Genomic DNA, 18,438 nt, shown 5'->3' with positions numbered 1-18,438 from the left:
AAAATGCATATATAATATAATATTTATTATGTCTGGATGCCTTAACAAATGTAGCAGTGTAACAATACAGTGTGTCTCACTGTACCATTATACTGTATACACACACACACACTCATGCAAAGCCAAAACATCAGCAGTTTATTATTGAGGTCATATTCATTTAATTGCTGTAATATTTCATATTTTGCTTGAAGTTCTAAACATTCACTCTTTCTGATGTGTGATGTATGTTTGGGTGGTTTGTCATGCATTTTGTGCACTATTGGAGTTTATAACTTAATGTATCAGTGTAACAGTACAGTGTGTCTCACTGTACTGTCATGAACCTCTCACTTCATACTGCTTTTAATGCTGATAATACTCTGAAGTATGATATATATAAATGAACAAGCAATCTCATAATGAAGGCAGAAAGTTCATATCTCCTCTTAGTCATTACCTCAAAAATAACAGGAAAAGCACATTCCTCGTATATATTGTTAATAATAATAATAATAATCATTATCATCATTCTGGATCTGATAATAGGTGTGTGTGAATAAAGAGTGACCTGACATGTAAACAACATATTTTTCTAATAAGCAGCAAGGTAGGTTGCATCTCTTTCTCTTCCCTCTCTGTGTTTTTTCTTTAATCAGATTAGCAGGGCTGTGGCTACCCTGTCCTGCCAGCATGCTGATGTCATCACTACCAGCCCCCTCGCTGGCTGTCCAGGGGATGACTGAGCAAGCACAGTCTTGCTCTACTAACGCTCTGAATGAGTAGGCTAGAATGCAGCATGCATGCGAGTGTGTGAGTCTAGTCTGGCATGAGGAGGAGGGTAATCCTGTCCTATAGCTAGCTCAAGAGAGAAGATCTGAACTCATTTTAGATAGAATAGCTGTTTTAGCTGGTAATGCAGTGCCTGATGGAGGAGAACAACATGGAGGAGGTAAAGGGCTCTCCGCTCTCTTCCTTTCCCTTCTTCCCTTTGCTAACAGCTTGGCTTCTTCAGGATGGCTAGTGTGTGCCTCTAGGGAATAAGATCAATACAGGGATTCAGATGACCACAGATTTGCTAAGAGGTTGTGAAGCACTATTGCTAACAGCGTGTGCCTACTTGGGGTAACTGTGTATGTGTGTGTGTGTGTGGAGGAAGGAATGTGGGGGTTGCTGCCAAATATTTCCAGCAATAAAAAGTCTGTTGTGAAGTCACTGTGTTTAGATTAGGTTCTTGTGAAGGAGGAGTCCAGTTAACAGCGTTAGACTGAAGGTTAGGTTATTTTGTTTATTAGTGTTTACATCCTCAGCAGCAAGGCTGGGACAGAGGGTAGAAGGCTTAGTTCGTTTTTAGAACTTGGGTGTCTCATTGTTGTGTGCTATGGTTATTTTCTATGTATAGCCCCTGAGAAACAGCTGTAGAATCATCTGTCTGATCCCACCCTTGCCTGTCCATTGCATAGAAAAAATAGGGCGGACAAAAGCAGTTGATCTTGGGTGGGATTAGAGTCCTGAAGTAGGACCAGGGAATTTTTCTGTCAGTGACGGTTGAAAGCGGTCCACCTTTGTGTTTACTAATAGGCAATAATTAGATTCAAGTGTAAATACAAAGGCCTGCGTCTGTATTTACACTTGAATCTAGTTTTGGTCTAAGGACATTTTCCAACAAGAGGTGGCTGCATGCAGTCTACTAACCCTATAAAACCATGCTAAAATGCATCTGGTTTTAAATATGCTCCTTCTTATAAAATCAGAAAAGTGTGTTTACAGCTATATACAGTATATACATAACTAGATTACACTGCTGTTGTGAATAGAAAATATCTCCATTTCTGCTGTTTTTTTTTTAAACTGGTTGTAATCTGTTAAAAGTTGGAAAGGTCAACAGCAACAAAATGAAATATTCATGCTTTAATTGTTACTCTGATGGAGCATATGAGTAGTTGCACAATGCGCTTTCATGCTTCCTTTGACACTATCACGGTGTGCTGGCAGTAAAAGCAACTGGGGCAGTAAAAACAGAAAGGTGCTTCAAATGATTCTTTGAGCGATGCCATAGATAACCATGTTTGATTCCATGAAGAGCCATGTTTGTAACAGAGATATGTGAGAGTGTGAAGAACCTTTTAAAGGTCTAAAGAACTTTCAGTTAATGTAAAGTTATCAGTTTAACGGTTCTTTAAGCTCACATATCTATCTATCTCAGGGTTCTTCATGGAACCAAAAGTGTTTTTTACTCAAATAACCCTTTTAAGCACCTTTATTTTACAGAGTACACGGTTACACTGTCTTGAGCTGTGTTAAACTCTGCAGTAATGTCCGTACGTCCTTGCATGACTTCAGATACAGCACCGCCTTGCCTCCTTTTCCATAAACAAACAAGGTCCATCTGGTTCACTTTTGTGAGAAATGTTTGGGAATGCTGTTATGTCACCACTCATTGTTGTAGTTCTGAAAGTTGGCTCAGATCTGCTGAATCCGGTTTACGTCTGCTTTGCTCCTCAGCCAAGCATGTAGTTTGTGTTGAAGAGTGAAGTACATTATAGTTTTGTGTGTCTGTGCCTGTTTTTAAATCTGTGGCTTTTGTTAGTTTGCCATAGAAACATAGAATTGCTGTGGTAATTGCTAAAAGTTCATTCAGAATTGTGTGAAAGTCAAATCAACAAGCTGCTAGTGACTAAGTTTATCAGTGGATATGTCTCACATTCATTTATTGCTTACTTACAATTTGTGTGTTTGTGTGTGTGTGTGTGTGCAGGTGGATAAACAGCAACAGAGTAAGGACTCTGTGTACTTCAGAGATGGGAAACGGCGGATTGATTTCGTTCTGTCATATGTTGAAGATAAAGATGGAGAGAGAAAACAGGTGAGCCACATACATTAATAATATCCACTGTAATTGAAAGGTGACTTGGGTGATGTCACCTTAAATTAGTAAGACAGTTAATTGAACATTTTAGCCTAATAACATTTAATGAATGATTATATAGGGTGCACACACACTGGGTAAAGTAGTAACAGGATTTTGTAAAAATGTATGGGAAGATTAGAAGAGAAAAAAACACAAAACAATAATCAACATTGCAAGATTATGTTGAAACAGATTATGTCAGTTATTTTTTTATTCATTGCACAGCCCTAATTTACTGTATTCGATCAATCTGTATCTTTACCCAATGCATTATATGTGTACAGGGAAGAACGGGTTCCACAAAATGCCAGCAAATGTCAAATGATGGTTTCTAACACAAAACATACCTTTGAATTCATCATGCACTACCTAAAGGTACATGAACTGAAACATTTTGAATGGCCCTCCCAGTCCCCTGACCTAAACACAGCATTGGTGTAGAGATGTTAAATAAGCTGAGCATACAAGCCAGCTCAACAATATATTAGAACTAGAGGCAATTGTGAAGCTGTGAGGTGTCCAAATGTTTGCCCATTTGATGGAAAAAAAGATGAATCTTTTGTTTTTATTAATACTAATTGTGCGTTTGGGTTTGTGTTCTGTTTGATTAGCTACATAGGCTGTGTTTACTACCACTACACAATTGAACCCAAAAAAAAGTTAAAATGTGTCATTTCACCAAGGGTGCCCAAACTTTAGCAAAATAGTATATTATTAATGATAATGTTAATACAAATGGGGGGCTGTTGCACAGAAAAATGGGAAAAAGTCTAGATTTTTTTTAGTCGTACTAATGTAAAGATACAGGTTCTAAATCTGTTTCAGAACAAAGAACAGGGCTCCTTTTAGGTACAAGCAGGTTAAATGGTTGGAAAAACACATTTGACAGTGATCACAGTATTATTTTAGGATTAGTGTAAATACCAGGTTCGTCATACACAGACTATGTTTCTTGTACACTTTTTTTTTTTTTCTTTTCACTTCCTCTGGTGGCGCATCTGTTGTTGTGAATCCTCTGTTGACAGTCTCACCAGTGTGTCATTATGTCAGAGGTGAGAGATCCCTCTGTGTTCACAGTTTTGTGACACATAGAGAGAGCATGTGAAAGTGTGATTGACTGATTTATTTATTTATTTATTTATTTAATTATTTAATTTCTGAAGACTGACATTGAACATGTTAAGGACTCCAGCATTTATAGGTAAAAAAAAAAAAAAAAAAGGATGAGGGCCAAAAGCAAACATTCTGCATCCTGCATGGTCAGTATTGAGCCACACCCCCTTTGGAAAGTATCACAGCTTGAAGCAGCGAGCCTTTTGGTTTTTGTTTGGGGGATTTTTGCCCATTCTTCTTTGCAAAAGGTTTCTAGTTCTGTGAGATTCTTCAAATACTTACTTAATTAATTAATTTATTTATTTTTTAAATCCACAGATATATAGATTGAGGCACTATGGAGGCCATGTGCACTATGAAGGCATCTTGAGCCTGTGCCTCCTGAGGTAGTTTATTATGTATAGAAAAGCATGTGGCTGTTGAATGGTCAAAAAAGTTTTGTGCAGACAGAGTATTTATAAAACTTAAAAAACTTTCCTAATTTAATGTTGCTCCCAAAAGCTACAAATATTGAATAAAACATCTAAAAGTACCATTTGCTGTCTAGTTTATAACAGATTCACCTGCCTTGTATGTTATAATAAAAAACGTGACAAATGTGGCAAATGGAAGCCACTTAAAGAGTGTGCTGTGTGTATGTGTAAGATAAGTCTGGCAGGAAGTGTCCAACCTCTAACAGACTTACACTTGTTTAGGGCTGCGGTGTCTCTTTGGAAGAAAAAAAAAACCTGCAGTATTTCCTGAAAGCTTCAGTGGCATTGAATACAAGATGGTGGTTGCACAGTAGTCATAATTACGGAGGCAGCCACCCAGTAACATTTCTTTTAATACTGTCTGTAGCACACTGATACAATCATATCTTTGTCCTTTCATATTTAACGGTACAGGAGAGAAGAAAACTGTACGAGGAGAACATGCAGAAAGCAGGGCTAGAACTGGAGCTTGAGGATAAATCGGTGAGTTGGTAAAACCTGACACTGTTAAGATCTGTACTTACATAGGAATGCATACATGAAATAAAAGCAATACATTAGTGTTCTGTAGTTGTTTATACTGTTTTAGAAGTGGAGCTTAAACCGAATACTTGCACTATGCTTGCATTTCTGATCTCTCCATGTTTCTTATCTCCCTGTGCATTATCAGGAGTCTGAGGATGGAAAAACCTTTTTCCTCAAGATCCACGCTCCATGGGAGGTGCTGGCCACCTATGCTGATGTGCTGAAGATTAAAGTGCCTTTCAAAGTCAACGATATTCCAGAAAACCGAGAGATTCCAGTTGGCTGGCTCTTCACACCATTGCGCCTTCCTGATCATGTAATGCATCCTGATCCGGACTACTTTACATCGCCTTTTGACAAAAGCAAGGATGACTTCTTCCTCATTGATGACAAGGAGACCTTCTTTCCCCCCTCCACACGCAACAGGATAGTAAGGACCTCTTTTCACTTACCAGTAGGAGTAACTGTATATTGCAATGCAAAAGTTATCGTATGCATTGAGGAGGAAGATTTGTGAGGATATTGAATATCAATTCATAAGCTCAGAATTGTGAGTTGAACTGGGAGTTGAGTGTATTATTAGTCCCTAGTAACCAGATTTGTATAGCTTTTACATTCATTTTCATGTTTAATCATTTATTAATGTAATCCATTTAGTCATTAACACTCCGCCACCACAATGTGCATAAAATATATTTGTATTCCAGAGTACGAATAATAGAGATCTTTTTGCTGACATCTAGGGGTGAAAATTGCCCACAGTATATTATTGTCCTAATATTTGAGCCACTCTTCTTTTTAAAGATTTCATATGCTAATTTGCAATATGACACTTTTTGGACTGCAGATTGACCTTATGTTTACATATTTAACCAGTGCTTTTACATAGGGCAGTTTACAGTGACCCATAAAATGTTAGCTTCACTGTGCCGCAGTGACATCTTGTGGATTTAAAAAACAGTGCATTTTGGTTTTATTGCATTTGCTTTAAGGAGCATCAGTCAAGATTCAGTTAACACAACCTCTAGAAGTTGCTGTTAACATGCTGTGAACACAACAATACTGGAATGGTTCACCTATTTTTGCCAGCCATTATCAAAAAGCATACCTCATGCCTCTTTTTTCAGGGCAATTCATCTCCTAAACATGCTCCCCGCTTACTCTACAGGTTCTTTTTGGTAAAGCAGTGGCATTGAGCCATAGCATGCATTACACTCCCACGTCTGAGAGGAGTGATTGTGTTGGTGTGTTGTTGCCCATTTAGCTTCTTGATAGTGAAACTATAAACACTTGGAATTTCGGCTCATCAAAATGAGCTACTTTGAGAATAGTTGAGTGTCTTTGCTGTCCGATATTTCTTTGCAATGATAAATACACTGAAATAATGATTCCTTTTCACCTGTATAATAATATTTGTTGCAATGTTGTTGTGTATCATGCCCAGCCCTGACTTCCACTGACATCACTGTGTCTGTGCAGGTGTACTACATCCTCTCCCGCTGCCCCTACAACAAAGATGACAAGCTCAGCAAGGATAAGAGAGGCATAAAGCGTCTGCTGAACAATGGAACCTACACTTCAGCCTTCCCACTGCATGATGTAAGCCTCTCTATCAGACCATTAAGCACCACAGGAAAATCTATTCTAATAATATATTCTATTTATTATTGATCTAATCATGCTTCAACCACAAATGCAGTTTCATAGTTTTCATAGCAGCTGTTGCGAACTACTAACTAAAGAGAAATAATAGGATTAAAAAAATGATAAGAAATAGTGTTAGAAATAGTTTCTAGGTTGTTCTTCTAGCCAGTATACTGTAGAACCTGACCATCTTTAGATCATCAGATTATTTAACACTTCATAGTGGTCATTACCAAACTTTGCTTATGGAAAAATAATGTGTGTGTGTGTGTGTGTGTGTGTGTGTGTGTGTGTGTGTGTGTGTTTAGTGCCGGTACTGGACAAAGTCTCGAGACTCTAACTGTGAGAGTGAACGGTATAGCCTCTACCGATACTGGGCTCGGTTCTTTCGCTTTTACAAGGAGCAGCCACTCAACCTCATCCGGTGAGAGTGACTGTGATGAAAGCATGTATAAGCACCAATATACTTCTCCTCTGATCCAGCCTTTTTTTAATTACAATTTTTTTTTCTTGTAGGAAATACTATGGAGAGAAAATAGGCATCTATTTTGCCTGGCTGGGCTTCTACACAGAGATGCTGTTCTATGCTGCTGTGGTGGGACTTGTCTGTTTCATCTATGGTGCCGTTACCTATAATAATGTAATTTGGACGTAAGTGACAAAGAGAGGAAAATAAAGATAGAGTGTGTATTGTTTTATGCATCTTTAGTACTATTATCTTTTCTGGATTTGGGTGTAAATGCTCCCAAGATGCTTTTAAAAGAATTTTAAATGTGATCAGAGGTGGACTGAGACCCCTTAAAGCAATACTTCCATCACTACAAACCAAAACTGTCTAAAAACTGTGTCTTCCTCTATCAGCATTTAATCCAAATGCTGGTCACACAAAATGTCTACGTGTCAAAAAGAACTGCCTTGTCACATTTGTTTAATCTCTGTGTATAGTAATATGCCCTCATTAAGGAATAAAAACTGATGTACAGATATCTGTAATTTTTGCAGGAAAGAAATCTGTGATGGTGAGATCGGTGGGCAGATTGTTATGTGTCCTCTCTGTGATAAGAAATGTGGCTTCTGGAAACTCAACAGTACCTGCAACTCAACCTGGGTGAGTGGAGTGATTTTGAATTATTTTGCTGTTCCTCTAAATAACCTCCTGGATATTACTGACATTATTTCTTTCCTTACGTTTTCTCTTCCAGCATTCGCACCTGTTTGACAACACAGCGACAGTATTCTTTGCTATATTCATGGGTATATGGGGTGAGTAGTAGTTCTCATGTCTCACTGTGACTTTTTTTTTTTTTACCTGTGTGTTGGCGCCCCCTGGAGGCAGAACAACAGTATTGGTTTTCAGAAATCTTTTTTGCATTATTATTTGCATTGTAGTGTATTGTTTTCACAATAATTATTGCATACAGGATGAAGGTCAATTAAATAATGCACATTTCATAGAATATTTGTTTTTGTATTTTCTGTATTTTCCGATACAACTTTGTCCATGCAGTTAATAATTATGATGGCCCTGGCTCTTGTCCATAAAAATGTCCATTTCTTTGCTATTATATTAAATGAGCTTTACTAAAAAAAATAACATTTTATCATTTTAGATAAGTGTTCAGTAATTAACATCCAGAAAGATGATAGATGGGGCAAAAACTTCAAATGGTCCAAAAAGGTCATAGGTTCCATCAGCTATTACTGAAACGTCCATGCTGGAGCGGTCAGCTGCCAAAAGAGGCTAATGAGCAGCACATGCTTTGTTCAGTGACTCTCTTCCTGGAGTTCTGGAAGCGGAGGCAGGCCAGGCTGGAGTACGAGTGGGATCTTGTTGACTTTGAGGAGGAGCAACAGCGGCTGCAGCTTAGGCCTGAGTACGAGACCAAGTGCACCGGCCGCCGCGTCAACAAAGTCACACAGGTAGGCAGGCGTCTTTACGTCAAAAGCATTTGTTAATATTTATGTTGTTGTACATTTATATAATAATTGTTGTGTATTTTGAGCTGTTCTTCAGGCTTTGAGTTTATTTCTATTTATATAGCACTATTCAGGCATAAGGCAAAATATTTAAAAAAAAATAGACTTAAAAAGGCATTCAAAACATTATTAACAGATTATTTAGATCATTTAATCATCTGTGCAGTTTGTGTTTTAGCTTACTGTTTTATTTAATGGATAACTGGAGTGTGAGAATGTGTAGAGGGAAAGAGAGAGCACTCCAAGGGTAATATTGCAGGAAGCAATATTAAAAGATTAAATAGACATAATTATATACACGTTTGATTTAAGTAAAGTGGCTGTACTCCTGTTCACTGTAGGAGATGGAGTGGGTTCTAGACCAACCAGTCATTGATTTAGTAGGCAAGATCTTCCTGTGCTGGTCCACTGTGGGCCTGTGGGTAAGATTCGCACAGGATAAGCAGACTTTTTGGTTTTGTGTGTGCTTTTCTGTTTGTGTTTCTGCGTGTGAGCATTGTATTTCTGCAGTTCGGTAAGCTTCTCATAACTGTTCAAGGCTGGGTTTCCCATTTTGGCACAAAATGAGCGAATGAGCATCACACTGAACGCTCTCTCTACCACATACAAAGATCTCATTCTGCGAAGATGCGATTGGGAAACTAGGCCAGTTCAGTTTCCTCGCAAGCACTCTGTGTGATTTAATTCCACAAGACAAAAACAAGATGGAAGAAAACATCTAACAAAGATGCTGTGAAAAAACTACATGCCTGGTTGTAGGTCTGTGTTGGTGGTGGTTGTGCTAGATGCTAACTGCCTTGTTCCCTCGTCTGGTTGCTTGCTGTGTAGGAGATGGAGCCTTACTTCCCTGTAACTAGCAAGTGTGCTCGCGCCTGCCTGTCTGGGGCCACTGTCTTGTTCTGGGTGAGCATCAGTGCCACTGCTACATGGTGTGCAGTGGTACCTCAACTTTTATCACTCACTCATGCACACACACTCACCACACTAGCAATAATATTTTACCACAGTCTTCATCATTATTTATAATTATTGCCATTTTATGAGGATTTTCTTTCTTTGGAATTAAAAAATGCGGAAGCTATTTAAAGCAGCATTATGTAGGAATGGGTATTAGTTGCTCCTGCACGCCCCCTACTGTCAGGAAGTGTAACTCGCTCTATGAGCCATCACTAAAGGACACGCTTTACATGTGCATTTCTGAACAAACTGAGAGATAAGCATATGGACTGAGGCAGTAGAGTGATGTTATATATTATGGGACTTAACATGGATAGGTCTTGTGCAGCATTGCACGGTTTTTTTGAGCATTGTCCTGCCAGATTTACCAAAGCAGTACACTGACTGGGAATGATAGAGATGCTGTTTCTTCAGTGAAGCATAAACATTTTGAACGACAAATTTGCAGCTGTTATTTTAAGGTAAAGATTCTGCATACTGTTGCTTTAATACACAATAATATAATTTTACACACAATCAAAACACTGTATGTAAGTCTTTTGACTTGGATACTGAGTAGCACAGACAAAACTGAGGTAAGTAAAGGAAAGGAAATGAAAGGTTTTTTATGCCTGTGGATGCATGGTTTTAATAGCATGTTGTATTTAAGCTTTACAGGCTTTCTGGATGTTTTAAGACTACCACCATTTATTTAACAGTGTAGTTTGTGTGAATTTGACCAAAAATTGCATCTTTTTCAACTGTACATTTTTTCGTGTTCGTGTAACTTCATGTTATTAGACCTGACCCGTCTTTCCTTTGGTCCCTTCTGTTTCTTCATGAAGATCTCTCTAATCATAGCGAGTATCATTGGAGTGATAGCATATCGGCTTGCTGTGTTTGCTGCTTTGGCCAGCATCATGAAGGACAGCCCCACCAATAAGCTGGAACTGGTGGGCTCACTCATCACCCCACAGCTGGCCACCTCTGTGACCGCCTCCTGCATCAACTTTGTCATCATCATGGTGCTTAACTTCTTTTATGAGCGTGTGGCCATCTGGATCACAGATATGGGTGAGTAAGACCAGCTTATTATACAATACTGATTTTTATGAATTGACCCTTTGAAGGTGCTGTGATTGTACACATTGTCCAATACATTACGTGCAGTTGGTGAAGCTGCTTGTAGAACTAACTAAACTGGTGTGCTTTTCACTTTCTGCCTGCAGAGGTCCCTAAAACCCATCTGGAGTATGAGAACAAGCTGACTATCAAGATGTTCCTTTTCCAGTTTGTTAACTACTACTCCTCCTGCTTCTATGTGGCCTTCTTTAAGGGAAAGTTTGTGGGCTACCCTGGGAAATATACGTACATGTTTAACTGGAGCGGGCTGAGGAATGAAGAGGTATGTCATTTCTAGTCGCAGGATCAGACGCTCCGCCCACACGCACATAAGCATGTCATATCTTTTGTACATTAAGCTTGTCAAAGCTTTTAGGAATTTTGTCAGGCACCACTCTCCTCCGGCTCCCCCAGTTTCAGGACTTTCTCCAATACTATGGTCCTCTTTGTCTTGGGATAGACCGAAAAATAGGGAATGATAATAGCAATGTAAAGAGTTTGTTGTAAATGGGCTAAGTAGAGGTGATCTGTCCTTAACTGTTAGCCAGCTAATTAACCAGTTGCATTCATTTGTATATGTTCAGTAAGTGTAGGTATCCTCTAAGATTAGTTAATGCGGATAATTTGTGTTCATTTGTATACATCCATGAGTAGAGCCATTATTTGTCACACTAATGCTAATCTTTTGTGTTTTAGAGCTCTGTATGGAAAGGATTAGTTTGTAATGATCATAGGAGAAGTCCTTATTCTGCACAACCACTGGCAGTTTGTTGAACATACACAGTTGTTTGACACCTTTCTGTATCTATCTATATGTTGAACTCTATAGTGTGATCCTGGTGGTTGTCTGATTGAGCTGACCACTCAACTGGTGATTGTGATGACTGGAAAGCAAGTGTGGGGGAACATCCAGGAGGCTTTGCTCCCGTAAGTGTCTCCTAATCTATTTGTAAAGACTGCTCAAGTTTGTGCTGACTATGATGCATCTGCAGAGGCTAGAGTGCAGTAAAAGTGTGTTTGTGTATGTGTAGGTGGCTGAAGAACTGGTGGAGCAGCAGGAAGGCTCGCAGTCATCCTGAGAGTCTCTACAGTCGCTGGGAGCAGGACTATGACCTGCAGAACTTTAGCCAGTTTTGTCTTTTCTATGAGTACCTGGAGATGGGTGAGTTTTGTCTGAGCATGTGTGTGTGTGTATATATTAGAGGTGTAGGAAATTATTGATATGTATGTTGTTTGTTTATACTATGACAGTTTTCCTAAAATTTAATGGTAAAAAATTGTATATATATATATATAGAGTATACCGTCTTGCTAACAGTATCACAGTATTTTGCAATGTACTGAATCATAACCCGTGTATCGTATCACCAGGTTTATATATATATATATATATAAATAACCATTATACTGCCCTAGTATGTGTATATAGTACACAAATGGACACTGTCATATCAAAATGTTTACAGGGCAACTGTTTAATTCTCTCTGTAACTCCCTATACCCCTCTCCCAACATTTCTACATCCCTTGATATCGCTCTCTCTCGACAGTAATCCAGTTCGGTTTTATCACACTCTTTGTGGCCTCCTTTCCACTGGCTCCTCTTTTGGCTCTGTTGAATAATATCCTGGAGGTGCGCGTTGACGCATGGAAGTTGACTACTCAATTCCGTAGACCCGTAGCGGCTAAAGCTCACAGCATTGGGGCCTGGGATGAAATTCTCAATATGATTGCTGTCTTCTCCGTTGTCACCAATGTAAGTTAACTCTTCTGTTCGTCACTGACTTTTTCTGTTCTGCTTGAATAAGCATGTTCAATCCAAAATAACAAGCGTTATTCTGCAAGCGTTGTCTGCTCACTGTACAAATACTGTTTGTAGAATTATCATTTTTTACTTCATGTTCACAGTTTTGTTTGTTTGTCTTAATCAGGCATTCATTGTCGCATTTACCTCCGATATGATTCCTCGGCTCGTGTATCTGTACGCGTATCACCCGGGCAGTGAGCTCACCATGAAGGGTTATGTCAACAACAGCCTGTCCATCTTCAACATCTCACAGCTGCATCCAGATAATACACCTGATCCCAATGAGAACCCTGCCTGGTTTGACAATTCTGTAATTACGACCTGCAGGTGTGTTTGTGTTGATGCTTGGATGTTTAGGAGTATTTTTAAAATTCTTACAGAGGGATATCTAACTCGGGTCTGCATGTCTGTGTAGGTACCGCGATTACCGCAATCCTCCTGGCCATGAGTATGAGTACTCCCACACCATGCAGTTCTGGCACATCCTGGCTGCCAAAATGGCATTTATTATCATTATGGAGGTGAGCCATGGTTGTGTTTAGTCTTTAACTCTTGGTCTGTTCTTCAAACCCTAATATGACCACAGAAATTAGACTAGATTATTAATGGAAAATAACCTCTCAATTATGACATTTATTATTTAGTTATTAATACACTTTTGTTGCTTCAGCATGAAAAGGGTCAAACAGATTCTACCTGCCATCTCTTAATTCATCCATAACATTTCTGTAACTTTGTTCTTTTTTTTAGCACGTGGTGTTCGTGGTAAAGTTCTCTGTGGCGTGGTTGATCCCAGATGTACCGTCAGATGTCCAGGCTCGCGTAAAGCGTGAGCGCTACCTGGTCCAGGAGTATCTGCACAACTATGAGGTGGAGAAGCTCAAAAGGCAGCTGAATGAGATGGGAGGAGGAGAACTGTGCATCTGTCCAGAGCAAGCGCAAACTCTGAAACATGAGGTTTTGTCTGAATGCCTGACATAATCTCAGCTTCCTTCACTTATGTGAAAATGAAAGAGGCTCATATCAGGCACTTGCCTCGACCTCAGAGACAAACTGTCCAAGCCAAACTGTCAGATGAAACTCAAAAACAGAGTGAAAATACTGATCTCAAATCTGCTTCTTTTTGTCCAAACATGGACTTATTTAGACAACGTCCTACATTGGCACTCTTGCTTTGAGAGGTCTGATGCATAAGGCCAAATATGACATCTTTTATTCTTGACCTGTGGACTTTTTGGACTTTGTTATCCTTTTCTTCCATCCAAGTTCATTGTTCTTGGGTTAGAAACCTTTCGTTTTATTTCTTTGTTTTATGACATTTGTTCTGTTTTATTTTTTAAATTCATATACAGTTGGTTTCTCAAACCTGTTATGCAGCCAAAGACAAGATGCCTTATTTATCCGTATAGCTTGTATTACTCTCTGCAGGGCCAAAAATATGAGTCATTATATCAGTAGAGATGCCTATAAAGCAAGCTTTCAGATAAGGTGGATGTTTAGGAGAACTTCAGTTTATATTAATTTCTTGTTTTAATTGCGTGTAGCCTTCTATATAAAGACATTTTACATGAATAGATTTTAAATGCATTTTAAAACACAGGCAGTTTAAGTCTATAAGCTCGCTGATAATTATCAGTAAAATGTAAAACAGTATTTTCACAATCAGGACACTGTACAGTTCAGTCACATCACTACAAAGTGCCCTTTTTCTTAGCATGCAACTCCACATGTTTTATTTCTGAGAAGTACACAGTACATCTATGCCAAATGAAAGCAAGAGCACCATACTTCTCAAGTACAGCAGGTCTGCCGCCAGGTGATGTCACTAGTGCATTCACACTCTATTTAAAGAACAGACGCCTCAGTCAAAGATGGTTGCAAGCAATCAGCACCTCAAACCCTGTGAACCACATCCAGCCAAACCTCTGTTGAAAGCCAAAGTGTTTGTAGAGTGAAGAGTAAATGGCGTTAAATGTGGGACTGTAAGGGCAGACTAGGCACGCTAATGGCTTTTAATGTGCCTTTATTTATCTTCACGTTTATTCCAGAGGAGGAAAGTCCAGCTGTAGTCATGGGGACTGTGTGAGTGCACAAAGCACTTAATGAAGAAGGGGTTTGTCCGTGTGATTAATGTATTTACACTACAGTATCAGTGTTGTCATAAAATGCCTGAAATCAAGATGACAGGCCGATCGTCCAGGTCTGCCATGTATGGAAGAGATTAGTAGATGTGAATAACTGTAAATGCTTTGCCAGCTGAATTGTCTTCAGTTTTCAAGTCTCTTTTAAGGCATAAGGCATCACAGCACAGTAAAGTGGGTGTCATTGTGGCCCATGCACAGACCCAGACAGAAATATATGATGTGGTAAATGCTGTTTGTACTGAAACAGCGAAAGTGCTAGCTAGTGCTTTTTTTGGGGGGGGGGGCGGACACGACATGTGCATCGCCTCTTTCCCCTAGTATGCCTGTCAATGTCCTTCAGAAAGTCTGTGCTCAGCACTGATATCACTCAACACCAGTGAAGCCCACATTTACCACACAAATGTATGTAGATAATAAATTAGTACATTTTCCACTCTGGTTTTGCTGACACTTGTGACTTGAATTCTTTACGTTTATTTTTTATTTTTTTGTCAGTTTGCCTTTGTATGTTTAGGAATGATGACGACTGTTAAAAAGTCTTCTGCAGATTGTCTTTCTGATTTGCTATGCACATTTTACTAAATGCCTAGAATGCTGTAAGCCATACCTACTACATTTTCTATGCATATGAGGAGGCAGAATGCAAAAAGCCATACGTGGTTGTGCTTTAATCTGCATTCCTGCCTGTGTGCTCGTGTGGTCTGCTGCTTTTGGCCCTTTACATGAATACTGTGGGTCCAGACTGGACATTATCTGTATAGACAATCAACACTTTTTGCGCCAAATTCACCTTTATGTTGTTCCTGGTCATCTTTGTTTTGAACACATATTGATTTTGTAATGCTGGATGTGAAGCAGTTACCAAGTTGTACTTGGATCCGAAACCATGAATAAGTAATAGTTTTAAATAAATCAAAAAGCCAATTTTATGTGGATTTGTTTTTATATTTTCTTTCACATCGGTTTGTTCTGTTATGTTGTAATATGTCTCCCAGTCAATAAATTATTGCTAAAATGAATGAGCAAAGAATGTTGTTGTTGTTGTTATAATCATCATCATAATAATTATTAATATTATTTTATTACTATTATTAGACTGTGTGTGACTGTCTGCTTTTCTTGTGACCTATTGTGTTCGGCCATCTTTTTCTGATGGCACACTTTCTGATAAGTGTAGCGTCATCAGTAGCAGATGGCCGGAGGGGGCAGATATTTGCCTTAGTTTATTTACCTGTTGCCAAAGAATGTAGGAGTGGGAGGAAAAGGTGAGAACACCTCCATTCATCTTCCCTCCATCACAGGGACACAGTGCTGCACATCAGGAGGGGCATCTATGCAGAGATGGGCAGCAACCACACTCTGGTAGGTAACTGCAGCAGCTTAGCATATACGGAGTAGGGAGAAATATAGGAGATAGAACCACAGTGTAATGCTTTTTAATAATACATATGTATTTTTATTTTTAGGATTAATATTTTTATACAAGCGAACTGCAAATCTCTAAAAATGAAATGTAAGCTTTAATCCAGCACAACCATTTACAACAGTTCAGCAGTAAGTGAAGCGTTTGCGATCCTAACTCTCGCTGTAACAGACGGAGGGGATAATTGATGTTAGCATGATATCAAAAATGTATTCAGTTCAGTTTTATGCCAAAATTCAGTTTCCACATTTAAAGCATGTTTTAATAAATGTTTTGATTAAAATGTCAAATAATTACTAAAAAACACTAAAATTAAAACACTGTAAAAACGTGTTAGCTCTTACTCTAAAGTATTGCTTCAAAATGCTGCTGTATTACAGCCACAAAGAGGAATATTAAAATATTATTAGTATGAATTCTGTGATGTAGACACACACCTCTGTAACTGAAAACAGTTTTCTCATGATAACGTTTTTACGGCACAAAAACCTGTAACATGAATTTGGAGTGAAAAAAAAATCAGGGATGACGTTGCTATGACAACAAGGGGGAAAAACTAAAAGCACATTCTCCATAAATCATACTTCATTATGTTACATTATAGGTATTATTTGTTTGTACTCTGCGCCAGGTTGTGCCTGTTCTTATGAATCAAAAAGGTGCCAAAAAGGGCACTTCTGGTTCCCTACAGTGGTGGTTCTCAACCAGGTTCTAGAGTACCCCTGCACTGTATTGAGGTGACCAGCCTCTTAGATCTTAGTGATCTACTGCCCTAATACTCCCTGGATCAGGTGTGGTAGACTAGGGTTGAATCTAGGGTCTCCAGGGTGGTCTATATCTCTATAGCTTGACTTGCTGCAAACACACAGCTCTTTAGAAGCCCTCTAACTTGAACATAAGTGTGTTTATACAGGGAAAATGCTAAAAACTGATCTTACTGTCGGTCTGATCTCAACCCTGGCACTCCAGAATCAGTGTTGAGAACCAGTGCCATAAAGAACCTTTCAATTAATGATTCTATGAAAGCAAAAAAAATCTATACATGCAGAAATACTTGATGCCAGGAGGGAAATTGCAGTGATCAGTGATCAGTCATAGCCTTACTTGTTTGTAATTCAGCTCTGAGTGCCTGGTCTCTCTATCTTTTCCTCTCTTCACTCAGGACATTCTGTCCTGCAATATGACTGCTCCTGGTCTGGGGGTCATGCATATGGTCCAGCTCTTCTTGATGCCAGGCTTCTTCCTCGGGGTGTTGATTTTGGGCTTGCCCCTTAACGTCTTCTCCCTGTGGGTCTTCTCCCGCCGCCTGAGCCGAAGCAACCGCAGCATCCTCTTCCTCCACAACCTGGCCTTGGCTGATACCTTCTGGCTGCTGGCCTTGCCGTTCCTCATCCACTACCACTTGGCCGGGATGGAGTGGTCAATGGGCCTGCCGTTTTGCAAGGTCATCCGTCTTCTCTACCACAACTACTTCTACCTCAGCATATTCTTTGTGACCTGCTTGAGCGTTGACCGCTACCTGGCCATCGTCCATCCCCTTCGCTCACCTGTCCTCCTCACCCGCCAGCGTGCCATCATCTTATGCGTCAGTGTTTGGTTGCTGGCTGTTGTTCTGAGCCTTCCAGTGGCCCAACTGACCTACACCTATCACTGTGAACGCGACAACAGAACAGTGTGCGTCATCTACGTCTTCATGGATGAATTTGAGGGCAGCTTGTTGTATTCCATGTGCTGCTCATGCCTGGGCTTCTTTTTCCCCTTCATTGCACTCAGCTACTGCTACATCTGCAGTGTGTGCCAGTTGCGCAGGCGGGCTGACCCACGTCTCAGGGGTCTGGCCTGGGAGCTAGGCGTAGCCATGGTCCTCTTCGGACTCTTCTACTTGCCCTATCACTTGAGCAGGAACGCAGCCATCATGATGACGGCTATGGTGCCCCAGGATTCGTCAGTGAGGGAGGTGGCATACCTGGCCTTTTCTCTGGAGATGTGTGTGTGCAGCCTCACCTCCTGCACCAACCCTCTGTTCAGCTGCTTCGCGGGGAGGCCCATTCGCAGGGAGCTGAGGGCCACTCTCATGAGGCTGTGGAAAAAACACAGAGTGGAGCCTCAGACACAGCAGAAGAAAGAGAAGAGGAACATGGGTGAAGTAAGCACAGTGACAGCCAACAAGGCAGCAACCGGAGCTCAAATCAAACTCAGTGCACAGTGACTGTGAGACTTCTTCACACAAAGGCTCTGATGTCATCTCTGACATCTGAAGTACAGAGCAGCGGATTCTGATGCTATCAAACAGCCTTTGCGATGAGACCGGTCTTATAGCTGTGTGACAGTCCGTCCTCCAGCCCTAGACCTGGGCATGTTGGCCAGTTCTGCAGTGCCCTCTTG

The 18,438-nt window shown here is 40.0% G+C and overlaps 2 protein-coding genes across 3 annotated transcripts in view; both read left to right on the top strand.

Moving 5' to 3' along the window:
• Nucleotides 1–15,649, top strand: part of ano5a (anoctamin 5a) — a 34,154-nt gene extending 18,505 nt beyond the window's left edge. Inside the window, exons 1-19 of one of the 2 annotated variants that reach the window (XM_072670513.1) lie at nucleotides 284–931; nucleotides 2,738–2,845; nucleotides 4,891–4,959; nucleotides 5,147–5,431; nucleotides 6,481–6,600; nucleotides 6,954–7,069; nucleotides 7,162–7,296; nucleotides 7,648–7,753; nucleotides 7,848–7,908; nucleotides 8,414–8,565; nucleotides 9,451–9,525; nucleotides 10,404–10,632; nucleotides 10,788–10,963; nucleotides 11,510–11,607; nucleotides 11,712–11,842; nucleotides 12,230–12,435; nucleotides 12,611–12,813; nucleotides 12,902–13,007; nucleotides 13,237–15,649. In XM_072670513.1, coding sequence (XP_072526614.1) covers nucleotides 896–931; nucleotides 2,738–2,845; nucleotides 4,891–4,959; nucleotides 5,147–5,431; nucleotides 6,481–6,600; nucleotides 6,954–7,069; nucleotides 7,162–7,296; nucleotides 7,648–7,753; nucleotides 7,848–7,908; nucleotides 8,414–8,565; nucleotides 9,451–9,525; nucleotides 10,404–10,632; nucleotides 10,788–10,963; nucleotides 11,510–11,607; nucleotides 11,712–11,842; nucleotides 12,230–12,435; nucleotides 12,611–12,813; nucleotides 12,902–13,007; nucleotides 13,237–13,467 — 2,643 coding nt within the window. In that variant the 5' untranslated portion in view covers nucleotides 284–895 and the 3' untranslated portion in view covers nucleotides 13,468–15,649. Of the gene's footprint in view, nucleotides 1–283; nucleotides 932–2,737; nucleotides 2,846–4,890; nucleotides 4,960–5,146; nucleotides 5,432–6,480; nucleotides 6,601–6,953; nucleotides 7,070–7,161; nucleotides 7,297–7,647; nucleotides 7,754–7,847; nucleotides 7,909–8,413; nucleotides 8,566–9,450; nucleotides 9,526–10,403; nucleotides 10,633–10,787; nucleotides 10,964–11,509; nucleotides 11,608–11,711; nucleotides 11,843–12,229; nucleotides 12,436–12,610; nucleotides 12,814–12,901; nucleotides 13,008–13,236 lie in introns of those variants that run through there. The other variant, XM_072670507.1, reaches the window with a different exon arrangement.
• Nucleotides 15,650–15,971: 322 nt separating this feature from the next.
• LOC140547054 (P2Y purinoceptor 1-like) lies at nucleotides 15,972–18,262 on the top strand. Its single transcript, XM_072670573.1, has 2 exons — nucleotides 15,972–15,992; nucleotides 17,216–18,262. The coding sequence occupies exons 1-2, from the start codon at nucleotides 15,972–15,974 to the stop codon at nucleotides 18,260–18,262; spliced, it is 1,068 nt and encodes a 355-aa protein (XP_072526674.1).
• Nucleotides 18,263–18,438: the final 176 nt, after the last annotated feature.

This window comes from Salminus brasiliensis, chromosome 2 (assembly GCF_030463535.1).
Source record: "Salminus brasiliensis chromosome 2, fSalBra1.hap2, whole genome shotgun sequence".
NCBI lineage: Eukaryota > Metazoa > Chordata > Actinopteri > Characiformes > Bryconidae > Salminus > Salminus brasiliensis.
Note: the sequence above shows the minus strand (reverse complement) of the source record. Positions and strands in the feature narration are given on the sequence as shown.